General features: G+C 41.2%; 1 protein-coding gene across 1 annotated transcript in view; it reads left to right on the top strand.

The window, feature by feature from the left end:
• Positions 1-4,281, top strand: part of zanl (zonadhesin, like) — a 76,876-nt gene extending 72,595 nt beyond the window's left edge. Inside the window, exons 110-116 of the mRNA XM_058623912.1 lie at positions 72-185; positions 434-547; positions 1,287-1,406; positions 1,639-1,776; positions 2,511-2,607; positions 2,843-3,104; positions 3,917-4,281. Of these exons, the coding sequence (XP_058479895.1) occupies positions 72-185; positions 434-547; positions 1,287-1,406; positions 1,639-1,776; positions 2,511-2,607; positions 2,843-2,897 (638 nt within the window). The 3' untranslated portion in view covers positions 2,898-3,104; positions 3,917-4,281. The remainder of the gene's footprint in view (positions 1-71; positions 186-433; positions 548-1,286; positions 1,407-1,638; positions 1,777-2,510; positions 2,608-2,842; positions 3,105-3,916) is intronic.
• Positions 4,282-12,288: the final 8,007 nt, after the last annotated feature.

A 12,288-nucleotide genomic window follows, 5' to 3' on the forward strand; every position in this document is an offset into this window, starting at 1 on the left:
GAACTTGGTCAATGGGACTGAACAATGTTAAATTGCTGCCCAATCCATAATCTGTTTGTGTTGCGTTGCAGCGAGTCCCTGCCTCGATAACCCGTGTCTGAACGAAGGGACATGTTTAGAAGGCAGCAACAACACCTACAGCTGTCGGTGTAAAGAAGGCTATGAGGGAACTAACTGTGAGACAGGTGAGGGGAAGTATGACCTGTTTAAACATCTGTAATGAGAATATTCGCTTCATGCTGCACGATCACTTTTGTGTGCTTTTTGAACATTTGCGTCGTTCAGGAGAGTGCCAGATTCCAGGTGAAGTTTTCACCAAAATAAAAAATGTTCAACTCCAGCGAATGGAGTGTTGTGTGACTGCAGCATTAGCGACTCGATGGTCAGGGAAACTGAAGTGAAAGCTGAGTGATGTGTTTGTGTTGTGTTGCAGTGAATCCTTGCCTCAGTAACCCGTGTCAGAATGGAGGAACATGTGTGAAGGGCAGCAACAGCACATACAGCTGTCAGTGTGCAGAAGGCTTCGAGGGAACCAACTGTGAGACAGGTGAGGGCAAGATGGGCCTGTTCACACATCTGTCTCACATCTGTCACTTCCTCCACTCATGACGAACAGAATCAGTCAGAGAGTTAACGTCAATGTCAACAAAAGATGCAATACTACACTAACAGTACTCTATGTATTGCAATATTGGGATGATATCTGTTTAAGATATCTGCTGCAATTTTGTGAAAGTACCAATGTACAATGTTAATTGCGAATTACAATTAATACATATATATGTATACATATATATATACATATATGTATATATATATATATACATATATATATACATATATATATTGTGATGGTGTTCACTGTACAATTTGTATGGCTATATTATGATAGTATCCACGGAGTACCATGCAGTGCAATATAGTGATAGTATACAAGTATTAAATGCTAATTGATATTAACATTAGCGTCCTTCATTTGTGCTATACTAGATTGGTAGAGGCAGCTAGTAGAGAGCAAAGGATGATGGTCTCTGTAGTTCTCACTTGACGCCACTTGGCTACTCTCTGCTCCACTGTGAGTGAAACAAAACAACAGTTTTTGCCTCAAAGACCTATCGGTTGATACTGTCGCCAGTATTGGGGTGTAACGCGTTATGCAAGTTACCTCCATCACTGCCGATTACATACAGTATCTCAGATATGTACGGGTTAGGGGTTCCGCTGGAACGATGGTCAGACAAACAAATGAAACCCTAGTGACGTGGTTGTGTTGTGTTGTGTTGCAGTGAATCCTTGCCTCAGTAACCCGTGTCAGAATGGAGGAACATGTGTGAAGGGCAGCAACAGCACATACAGCTGTCAGTGTGCAGAAGGCTTCGGGGGAACCAACTGTGAGACAGAGAAAGGTACAGTATATGTTGCGATTTTGTGACGTTATGATATTTATTGTGAGATACTGTCCACAGCTAACCAAGTAGTTATTTTTGCCTAAACTCAACCAAAGTAACTCTTCAGTGTCACAAAGTAACGTGGTAGTAAGTTACCTCCATCACTGCTGATTACATACAGTATCTCAGATGTGTTAGGGTTCGATCGTCGGAGTAACAAATCTAACCTGAGTGATGTGTTGTGTTGCAGCGAGTCCCTGCTTCAGTTACCCGTGTCAGAACGGAGGAACATGTGAAGAAGTCAGTGACAGCGCATACAGCTGTCAGTGTACAGAAGGCTTCGAGGGAACCCACTGTGAGACAGAGAAGACGGATGATGGAGGACTGGGTATGAATTGGGACTGGGATTAAATAATCAGAATCAGAATCTGAACAAACAGTACTACTACACTAACAAGCCCACAGTACCATGTGTATTATGTATATGTAATATTGTGTCTGTTTAAGATATTTGTGCAATTTTGTGAAAGAAGCCATTGCAAACTTGCCCATGACCAAGAGGAAACTAATTGAGCTTGTTACTGGAGGGTCACCAGTTCAAATGGGCTGAGGTGCCCCTGAGCAAGGCACCCAATCCCCCATTACTTGATACTGTCTACAAAATAGGATGCACCAATTGTCTGAGTGAGCTCATATAAGAACACAGCAGGAGAAACTCCAGGTGCCACCCTCTCACCTGGACCCACTCCTGGTTTTCTGAACATGTCTGACCCCAACTATCTCCCACTGCACTCACCATGTGTTAAAGGCAGACACCAAATAATGTCTAGACCCAATTCTACAGGAATTATCCTGCAAATGTTTTTAGTTTTGTTTGTTTTTTTGAACCTGCAGATCAACAGAATGTATAAAGCAGGCAAGAAATTATGTGCATGAAAAGTTCGGAATAATTGTGCGTTCGTAATTTCAAATGGAACTTGGAGGCGACTTCCACTCAGTACCATTTGCACGTCCAATGGAAAGGACTTGGTGTTACATTAGCATTCCTCAGGTTTTATTATTTTTTTCATATGGATTAAAGGTTCAATGTTTTTTTGTAATTGATTTGGTGTTTGGTTACAGAAACCAAATGGATCATCGTCATCGCAGTTCTGGTCCCACTCGCAGTCATCCTCATCATCATCATCACTGTTGCATGCGTTTGTAAAAGCAAGGCCAAGTGAGTTTCATCTGCATCTGTGGAGCAAGAGTTCCCTTGACTGTGTGTCCACGCGTGTACAGTCCAGCTGTCCATCTTTATTTACATCAGTGCTACATGCTATGCTACGCTATGCTATGCTATTCATTTCAATACATGCAGTTTAATCATCTGTTTCTGAGGATAGGGTGGTGTGTATTCTTAATTGTTTTGGCGGCAGACCAGGTGAAGAAAATACATTTCATTTTCATTCCAGGTCACAGATTTATGTAATTCAGACGCGGCAGTCGAATCAACAACATAAAGAGTAGGGACTGCTTTCATCCTGTCTTATCTCCATCTGTGTCTCCTCCTCTCTCTCCTGCTTGTGCAATGTGCAGCTGCCAACAATGATAATAAAAGTGGTAATAATAAGTGGTAGTGGTAATAATAATAATACTAATTGGAGTTTCTCACTTTGGTTCTTTGTCTCCACAGAAAAAAAAGGTCTGCAGAGAGAGAATTCATCATGAATTCAAGTAAGTACAATAACTGTTATTAACACATCCATAGATTAGTGTTAAACTAGCTGAACAAGTATATAATTAATGATCATTTACACACACATAGCATGGCACAATACCACTTTTCTATGAAATTCGAGTATCTACCAACACTGATATCAGTCTAATACAATCATTTTAGACACACGTGTGCTCGCCATTTCAAGCAATTTGAACTTGCATACTCCCATACTTGTGAAACGTGGTCAGCCTCAGTCCAAGTTCTGCTCCAGTTCACAAGACCGTGAGCAGCGAATACGTTTTTTCATAGTGTTCTTCATTGTGCGTACTTGAAAGCGATGTATCCCAGAATGCATTTTGCCAAAACATGTCGGCAGAGAAAACGCACAAAAACGGTCTGCTCTACTGAAATAATCCACTGGCTCAGACGTCTCTGTCATTCAATGCTTGGTGTGATCAACAGATTTGTTGTTGAAGCATTATTTTGGTTTTAATGTAAAAGTTTTGACCCGAGTGAAAGTATATTAATAATACTAATATTAATACTAATAATAAAACTTTGAATTTTAGATTGATATTAACATTGCACTGGTGCACTGTCAATTGCATGCTTTGCTTGTTCAAATAATGGTTATATGGTATAATCTTGCTAGTATTTGTTGTATTACTACTATACGTTTGGAGACACCAAAAAACTTTAGTGGTTTGAATTGAACTTCACCTAAATCCTAACCATGGACTTCCTCAGATTTTGTCATGTGTGAAGTCGTCCTGATGATTATTTGTACAGTACAGTGCTAACGCCCATGGTTTTTTCTCTCTTTCAGATGTTCCGTACAACATGCACTCAAATGACCAAGACAATGTCAGAATGAGTAATATGTGATGAAGAAATGAACAAAAAACAACTGCTTGGCCTGTTTGGTGTTTACCTGAATGTCCTCACCTGCTACTGAGGTGAACATGCACGGTCTCCTCTGATGCTCGTTCAGCAGGTCTCCAAAGAAAACCAAACATTTGAAGAAGAAGGAGTTGTTGTTGTTTTCTTCCATGTGTTATTTTTTCATAATTTGCGCTTTTGACTTTGTAATTTTACTCCGATGTGTACGTTAAATTAACAGAGAAAGTGTGTCACCCATATAATAATGTAATGTGATTTAAAGTATTTTTGGAATTAAATGTTTTGGGGGAACTGACTGTGTGTTCGGTTTTGTTAAAGGAGACATATTATACCCTATTTCTCCAAGTTAAAATAGTTCCCTGGTGTCCTAATGAACATGTCTGTGACATGCTTTGGTCAAAATACCATAAGGATGAAGCACCATAGCAGTTCAATAACCCTGCCAAAACCGCCCCTTTCAGAACGCTCGGTCCCTTTACATGCAAATGAGACACAGGCAAACACACACCCACTTCTTCCAGGGGGTTTCTGATTTGTCCTTTTTACTGCGCTCACTCAGCTCCTGTTCCCTCCGCTCCATTCCTCTCCCCCTCCCTCCACTAGTTCTCTGACAATATCAATGGCAGCGTGTGCGGAAAACAGCGAGAGTGCCGTCACAGGAAGAGACGTCCGACACAAGGATCAAGCCGAACTGTAAATCAGTTAAAAACACTTAGGGACAGCACCGCTGATCGCTACCAGCGAGCTGCATAAACTGCCGCTGTATGTGACTGTATCAGACTGAGTCTGTGCTCCGGTCATGGAGGACGTACTGAACAAATATTTTTAATTAGGACGTGTCAGAATGGTCAGTTATGAGCTCTATTTGACCTTTTCTTAAAAATGTGTGTATTTGTACGTCGGTGAAATACGGTCGCTGACTACATACGGCGACCGCTGGCCACAGTCTGATGTGAAGTGGTGCAAACACACAAACACACGTTTGCTGACTTTATCCGGAACATTAGCTTCATATATAAAATCCTCTGAGGCTGGAAGTTTGTGTAAAACACTGTGCTCCACTGTGCAGCCACCAACAGCACACTTGTCTCTCCACATTGACATAATACCGCTCTTCCTCCCTCGCCTGCACTCTCGCATTTTATAGGGACAAGGTGGAGCTAAGGTGGAGCTCTCCAAGTAAACTTACTGGTGGGTGGTAACATTCGCGGTGAAATGCGCATGCTGCCGTCATAATGCACAGGGAATTCACATGTTTTATCACCTATACTTACACTAAGGGGGACCATGAAAACATGACTGAGTATTCTTCTTCCACACTTTGGCGACTGGTAGGGCCTCCAGAGTCCCAAACATAAGTATTAAAATGGTTAAAAAGTTGATTTTGCATAATATGTCCCCTTTAAGCTCATCTGTTCATAACAACTCTCAGATTGCAAGTGTTTTGATAAGTGAAGCGCCAAACATCACTGGTTTTGACATTGAAACCAGCTCCATCATCACTGATGGCATACGTAAGAAATGTCGCCCCTTAATTATAAAACTACAAAGTCTAAACATTTTTGTATGTCTTATTTACAGCTTCAAGTGGAGTAAGCCAAAACATCAGCCTCATCACTGCATTCTGCCTGATGCTTTTATCAAGGCTACTGTCAAATCAGCAATAGCATTTGTGCTGATTTCCCTTTTAACTTGTGTTACGGCCTCCAAACAATTAAATAAAACACTCAGTGGCTCAACAGTGGTGTAGTGGTTAGCACTCTCGCCTTGCAGCAAGAAGACCCGGGTTCGAGCCCCGGTTGGAACAAGGGCCTTTCTGCATGGAGTTTGCATGTTCTCCCTGTGTGTGCGTGGGTTCTCTCCGGGTACTCCGGCTTCCTCCCACAGTCCAAAAACATGCAATGTGGGGATAGGTAAATTGAACACTCTAAATTGACCATAGTAGTGAGTGTGAGAGTGAATGGTTGTTTGTCTCTATCTGTGTGTGGCCCTGCGATGGACTGGCGAACTGTCCAGGGTGTACCCCGCCTATCGCCCGATGTAGCTGAGATTGGCACAGCACCCCATGAAGCGGTAGATGATGACTGACTGACTCAGTGGCTCAAATTGGAGACCTTAACATAAAAGGACACCAGAAAATTGAACGTTTTAACCGGTTTTATTCATCAACTTCTCCCACAGGGAAATGAATATTCTTGAAGAAAACCACAACTAAAGATAAAATAAATACCTTAACAAATAAAGAATCAGCAAACCAAAAGGGACCTGGAGATGCCAGCCAAACTCAGCAAAATGGAGGGGGGCCCAGGCCACCCCCTATAGGGACGTCGAAGCTGGTTCCCCCTCCCTCCCTGACAAATCCAAATAATAAACTAAAGCTAAACGAAAAGTAGGACTGCCGGCCATCTCCAGGTCAAAATAAAATAAAAACTAAATCAAGGATTACTAAAAGGAAAAGGTATTTAACAAATGATACTGTGTCTCTTGAGCAACTGAACTGCTGGCTTTTATAGCAGGCTGGTAATGGGGTGGTAACGATGCTGGATCTGCTGCAGGTGTGTCAGCCTGAGTGAGCCAGCCTGATAAGAAAAGAAGGACATGCAGGTTTAAGCACAGCACAGGGATTGAATAAATGTCTTAAAGCCCACATAGACCGGAAGCTTCAATTAACGCTGCGTTTGTGCGTGTGTATCTGCGTCATTACCTCGTTTATGAAACCCTAAAGTTTCAGAACAACAGTTCAGCCACTGCTGAGAAAATAGTGTTGTATTGTTTTCCTGGGCTCTGCGAAGCGGATCGGCACTTCCTTAATTTGATGTCGTCATCAGAAATCCTCACCACTCCTCTCACCACCGTAGCGCCTCCTGGTGCGGGCACTAGTCCGGGCACATCCGGTTGCGTACATTCAACCGCAGAAGAAGAAGAACTACTCTCGTTGTAGCTGCTGAGATGCAGAGCATCCACCGTGCCAGAGGGGGAGCTGTGTATCTGAGAGCTGGCCTATCTATTACGTCACTTCCAGGTACCTGACCAATCACAGGACAGTAGGAAAGCTCTCGTTGGCTGGCCAATCACAACACAGTCCACGTTCTGGGGGTGTGGTTTTGGTCTGAAACAGCGCAGCTGACGAGAGCGTCAGTGAGGAGATATTTAGATTGGCTCGTTTGCAGCGATTAGGGGGTTTTTAACCATGAAAACAAGTTAATATATGTAAGTAGACCTCCATAACTAACATATATGTGTGATACAAGCATTCGATGTCGCCTTTAATGAGTGAGTGATGTCATGGCCACACGCAACAACTTGATATGAGTATATGACTGCCATGAGTACATGCAATTTTTTTGAGTGGGTGGAGGATTATCTATTTGTTTCTGTGTGTGTGTTTTGTGTGTATTGTATCATTTTGGCTATGTATGTCAGATTGTTCGAATTTGATTAAATTCAGATTGATTACAGATCATTCTTAAATGTGTTACATCTTACTTTCAACATTACTGACCTCTCAAGCAGCATGTATGTGCAAATAAATATTTGCATGCTTTATAAGCAACAACCAAAAACATATTTATGAGACTACAGAAATTGAATCTATGTATTGTTAAGTAGCTGAGAGTGTTTTCTGTCAGATACAGCAAATGTGTTGTAAAATAAATTGTAAATTGTATTTACAAAGCGCTTTTCTAGTCTTGATGACCACTCAAAGCTGCTTTAACTACAGTTTTGCCTTTCACCCATGACTGTGCCATAAAATCACACTGGTAGAACTTCCTTCAGTAGTCACATAGGAGGAATGTACTAGTACTTGTTTTTTTGAAGAATGTGTAATGATGCCAAGAAACTGACATATTAAAAGCTGTCAGAAGCCACAATGTAATTCTCACCATGGCCCCATAAAGACATGTTCCGGCCCTGATGAACATGTCAGATAATCCAACAGAGGTCAGAAGATGTGCAAGATTGTCAAGTGTTCATCAAAGGATTTCACAAAAAAAGAGGTTTGATTCTGATGTTTTTTTCTCCGCATACACAACTTCAAGTAAGCCAAGGTCCCTTCACTGCATTCTGCCTGGTGTTTAATATCAAACCAACAATTGATTGTAATAATCGTTGTAATGCTGTCAGTGAACTCACCAGATCAGCATTTTGACACCCTTCGCGCACATCCACACAAACAAAATTAAAAGCAAATTAAGAAATATCAATTTGTTATTGCCATATTTAGGACAATCTAATGTCTTCTAAGTGACAAAGAACAAAAGATTACAGTGTACTGTCTGTTACCTTTTAATGCTAGTTTCTTGGCACAGCACCATGGTATACACCCTTGTTTACCCTGTGAAACTGGTATCAGTGTTTTCCACAGAGGATTGTTAGAGAAACCTGCGAGTGTTCTAAACTAAATCATGACAAATAACTATTACAGAAAATAGAATGAAAAAAATAATTAATGGTATATATTGTACAAATGAAGTACTACCATAAGCTCACTCAAGAAGACTAATCTGGTCCTTGCATAAAGCCAAGAAGGAAATATGATCTGTCCACCGTGGCCCTCATTCTGTTTCTGCATCTTAATTAACATTCAGCATCTTAGTTGATACAAACTTTTATAATTTGAAAACATCACAGTATATGGACATCAGCTGCTGTTGAGGATAGTAAGAAACTACATCTGAAATTACAGACTTGCCACTAAAAAGGAAATCCCAGAAAATAGTTTTGGACATTTTTTAGTGTTTATTGGAATGTTCCCTTTAAGATTTTGTGGGTCAAGGAAAAACATATTTCTTTGCAATTTATCGTACACTGTACCTTTAAATGTACATCACAAACTTTATTTCCTCATCACTTGGGCCACTTAAAGAGGGCCAATTCATTTATAAAAGCTGACGACATTTGTTAATACACATAAATAATCTCTGTCCATACTAGGGGAAATGAAAATGTATCTGTAAGTCAATCTGCTTTATCAGTTTATGAGTTGTGAAATAGTTGTACTGTAATTATAGGTGCCATTGTTGTAGCAGAAAAAACAGCTGCAACTGGAGTAGTAATGGTTGGTACAACAGGGCTGGTGTGTTTCATAACACACCAGCCCTGCTTATCTCCCCATCGCTCTCAGCATCTCCTACTGCCAAGCTGGTATTACTTCTTTCACATGAGTGGAATTTTGGCAGCTTTTTGTTCTGTGCAACATGAACAAAAGAAGGGAGTATGGAATGAGTATGGAGTATGAAATGTGATTAAAAATAGAATCCGTCATCAGTGACCAACGTCACTTGCTTGTCAAGATCTTTTTTTTCAGGTTGTAGGGTCAAAATTTTGCTCAGGGACATTTAATTTCCGTCAGTGTTTGTGAACAGTTATTTATGACAGTTGTTGTGTTGCATGTGCTGAGTTGAGACTAAAGTGAATTGTTATTTGTTCACTCAAAACCCATCTGGAATGTATGAGAAATTAGGATTTGAAAGTTACATAAATGTTGTGGGAGTTTAATTCAAATACTATTATATTATTAATTAATTAATTAGTTAATATTATACTATTATAATCAAGATTGCTGTGGTTATTAACTTGCTGTAAATACCTGATTTGTATTTGATTTGCATACCTGGTTTATGTATTGCAGTAGGAATGATAGGTATCATGTAGATAAATAAACCAATAATAGACAAATAAAATAAATGTAGAATATGTTACACACATTTTATTTTACTAGCTGTGCTTTCAGATATAAGGGGTGTCAAGTTTATTCTGGTCTTCACATCAATGCCTCCTAGTTGTTGAAGGGAGGAAGTAAGGATCTGGTGGTTAACTGTGTCAAACGCTGCAGAGAGGTCTAAGAGGATGAGCACAAGGGAGAGAGAGGCAGCCCTGGCAGTGTGGAGTTGCTCAGTGACAGCAAGAAGTGCAGTTTCGGTCGAGTGACCTGCTTTAAAACCAGACTGAAGAGGATCAAGAAGGTTGTTCCGGTGAAGGTAGGAGGAAAGTTGATTAAAGATAGCATGCTCCAGAGTTTTGGAGAGAAAAGGAAGAAGAGAGACAGGTCTGTAGTTATTTACTTCAGACGGGTCAAGGGTGGGTTTTTTAAGGAGGGGGGTCACTCTGGCCTCTTTAAGAGATAGAGGGGTGAAAGAGGATAGAGAAGGAGCTGAATTTGTGGTTGGTAGAGTGGTGAGATCAGGAGGTGGAGTTGAGAAAGAAGAGCGAATGTCATCTACTTTTTTTGTGAAGTAGTTGACAAAGTGAATTGGTAGAAGGGAGGAGGGGGAGTGGGGGGGTCAAGGAGGTTAGAGAAGATCGAGAAAGGTTTTTTGGGGTTAGAGAAAGAGGATTGAATTTTAGTCTGATAGAAAGATTGTTTGGCTGCAGAGATAGAGGCAGTGAAGGTGGAGAGAAGAGAATGATAGGAAAGCAGGTCATCAGGGTGTTTTGATTTCCTCCATTTCCTTTCTGCTTCCCGTATCGTGGCTCTCTCAGCACGCACTGAGTCAGACAGCCACGGGGCGGTGGAGGACTTACGAACCCGCCGTGAAGTAAGAGGACAGAGAGAGTTAAGAGAGGAGGACAGAGTAGAGAGGAAGGTGTCTGTGGCAGAGTTGGGATGCATGAGGGAGAAGGAGTCAGCTGAAGGAAGTGCTGATAGAACAGTTGAGGAGAGAGAGGAGGGGGAGAGAGAGAGCGAATGTTGCGACGGACAAGTGCCATATCTGATGAGATGAGATCGTCAGATTGGGAGAGTGGGAGAGAGTAGGATATGAAGAAATGATCAGAGACATGAAGTGGAGTTATCTTGAGGTCGGAGGTGGAGCAGTTTCTGGTGAAAATGAGGTCAAGCTGGTTGCCAGCTTTGTGAGTTGGTGGAGAAGGAGCAAGTGAGAGAGAAAGAGACGAAAGTAGAAGAAGTAGATCGGATGACTTCTCTGACTGGATGTTGAAGTCACCAAGAAGAACAAGTGAAAGAACATTTTCTGGGATGTTTGAAAGGAGGACATCTAGTTCCTCCAAGAAGTGTCCCGATGGGCCTGGTGGACGGTAGATGACAACAATGATTAGTTTGACTGGGTGAGTTACAGTTACAGCATGAAATTCAAACGACTGTGAAGAGAAGTGTGGCAGTGGGTAAATAGTGATAGTCCACTTGGGGTTGATGAGCAGACCTGTCCCGCCAACTCTTCCAGTGGATCTGGGTGTGTGGGAGAAGGAGTGGGCGGAGTAGAGAGCCGTCGGGTTGGCTGTGTTGGAGGGTGTTATCCAAGTCTCAGTGAGAGCAAGGAAGTCCAGGCATTGCTCAGTAGCAAAGCCAGAGATGAACTCAGTCTTGGGGGTAGCTGACTGGCAGTTCCACAGGCCCCCTGCAACAAGGTGTTGGATGTGTGTGGAGCGGGTGAGATAGATAAGTGAGGACCGATTACAGTGATGCTGTGAGTGAGTGTGAGGTTTGTAATATCTATGAGAAGAAACATGAACAGGAATGGAAAAAGTGCACATATGTGAAAGGTAGAAAACACTTGAAGACAGGTACTTAGCCTCGTTAGCCTTGTTAGCCTCCTTGTTAGACTCCTGTTTAGACTCCTTTGTGTTTGTCTTCCTGAGACTCCGGTTTAGACTCTTTTGTCTTCGTCTTCCTGAGTCTGCTGCTTCAAAGTGAGTGCTGATTTTTAAAAGACACCTGATTAGGTGCTGATTGGTTGCAGCTGTGTGGCCACTCCCCTGTAGCCAATGAAACTTCACACCTGGTGATGGTGATGGCTCAATAGAAACTAGGTCAAAACAATAACAACTTTCTCTTTGACCTAGCAGACAAAATGTCAACAACAAACTTTCACCTTAACTAAACGGACAAGTCAAAAGTCAAGCAACCCAGCTAGATACAATAGCAATTAATGAAATAGCAACCAGATAAGAAAGACCTACAGAAGTGATACTTAGCTTAATTCCAGTAGTCCTATGAGATACCCAGAAAGTCCAAATGCACACTATAATTGTTACTTAAGTCATTAAGTATCATTGTTACGGGGGTAAGTCATAACTCATAAGAGTGAAAATAAAGTTACACAATTTAATAGTACAGTGCTTTGTCTATTTGCAGAATATACCCACCATTGGGGTAAAATATGTATTCATCACTCTAATTTTTTCAATTTCATGTTATGTCATATTATATCAGAAGGTTAGATATTAAGAATATTAATATAATTTCCCATTATGATAAACTATTGTGAAGCAATCCATTTATTCAATTATCTAAACAAGTATATATATATATATGTATATATATGTATATACATATAT

Source organism: Solea solea, chromosome 3 (assembly GCF_958295425.1).
Source record: "Solea solea chromosome 3, fSolSol10.1, whole genome shotgun sequence".
In the NCBI taxonomy this organism is placed as follows: domain Eukaryota; kingdom Metazoa; phylum Chordata; class Actinopteri; order Pleuronectiformes; family Soleidae; genus Solea; species Solea solea.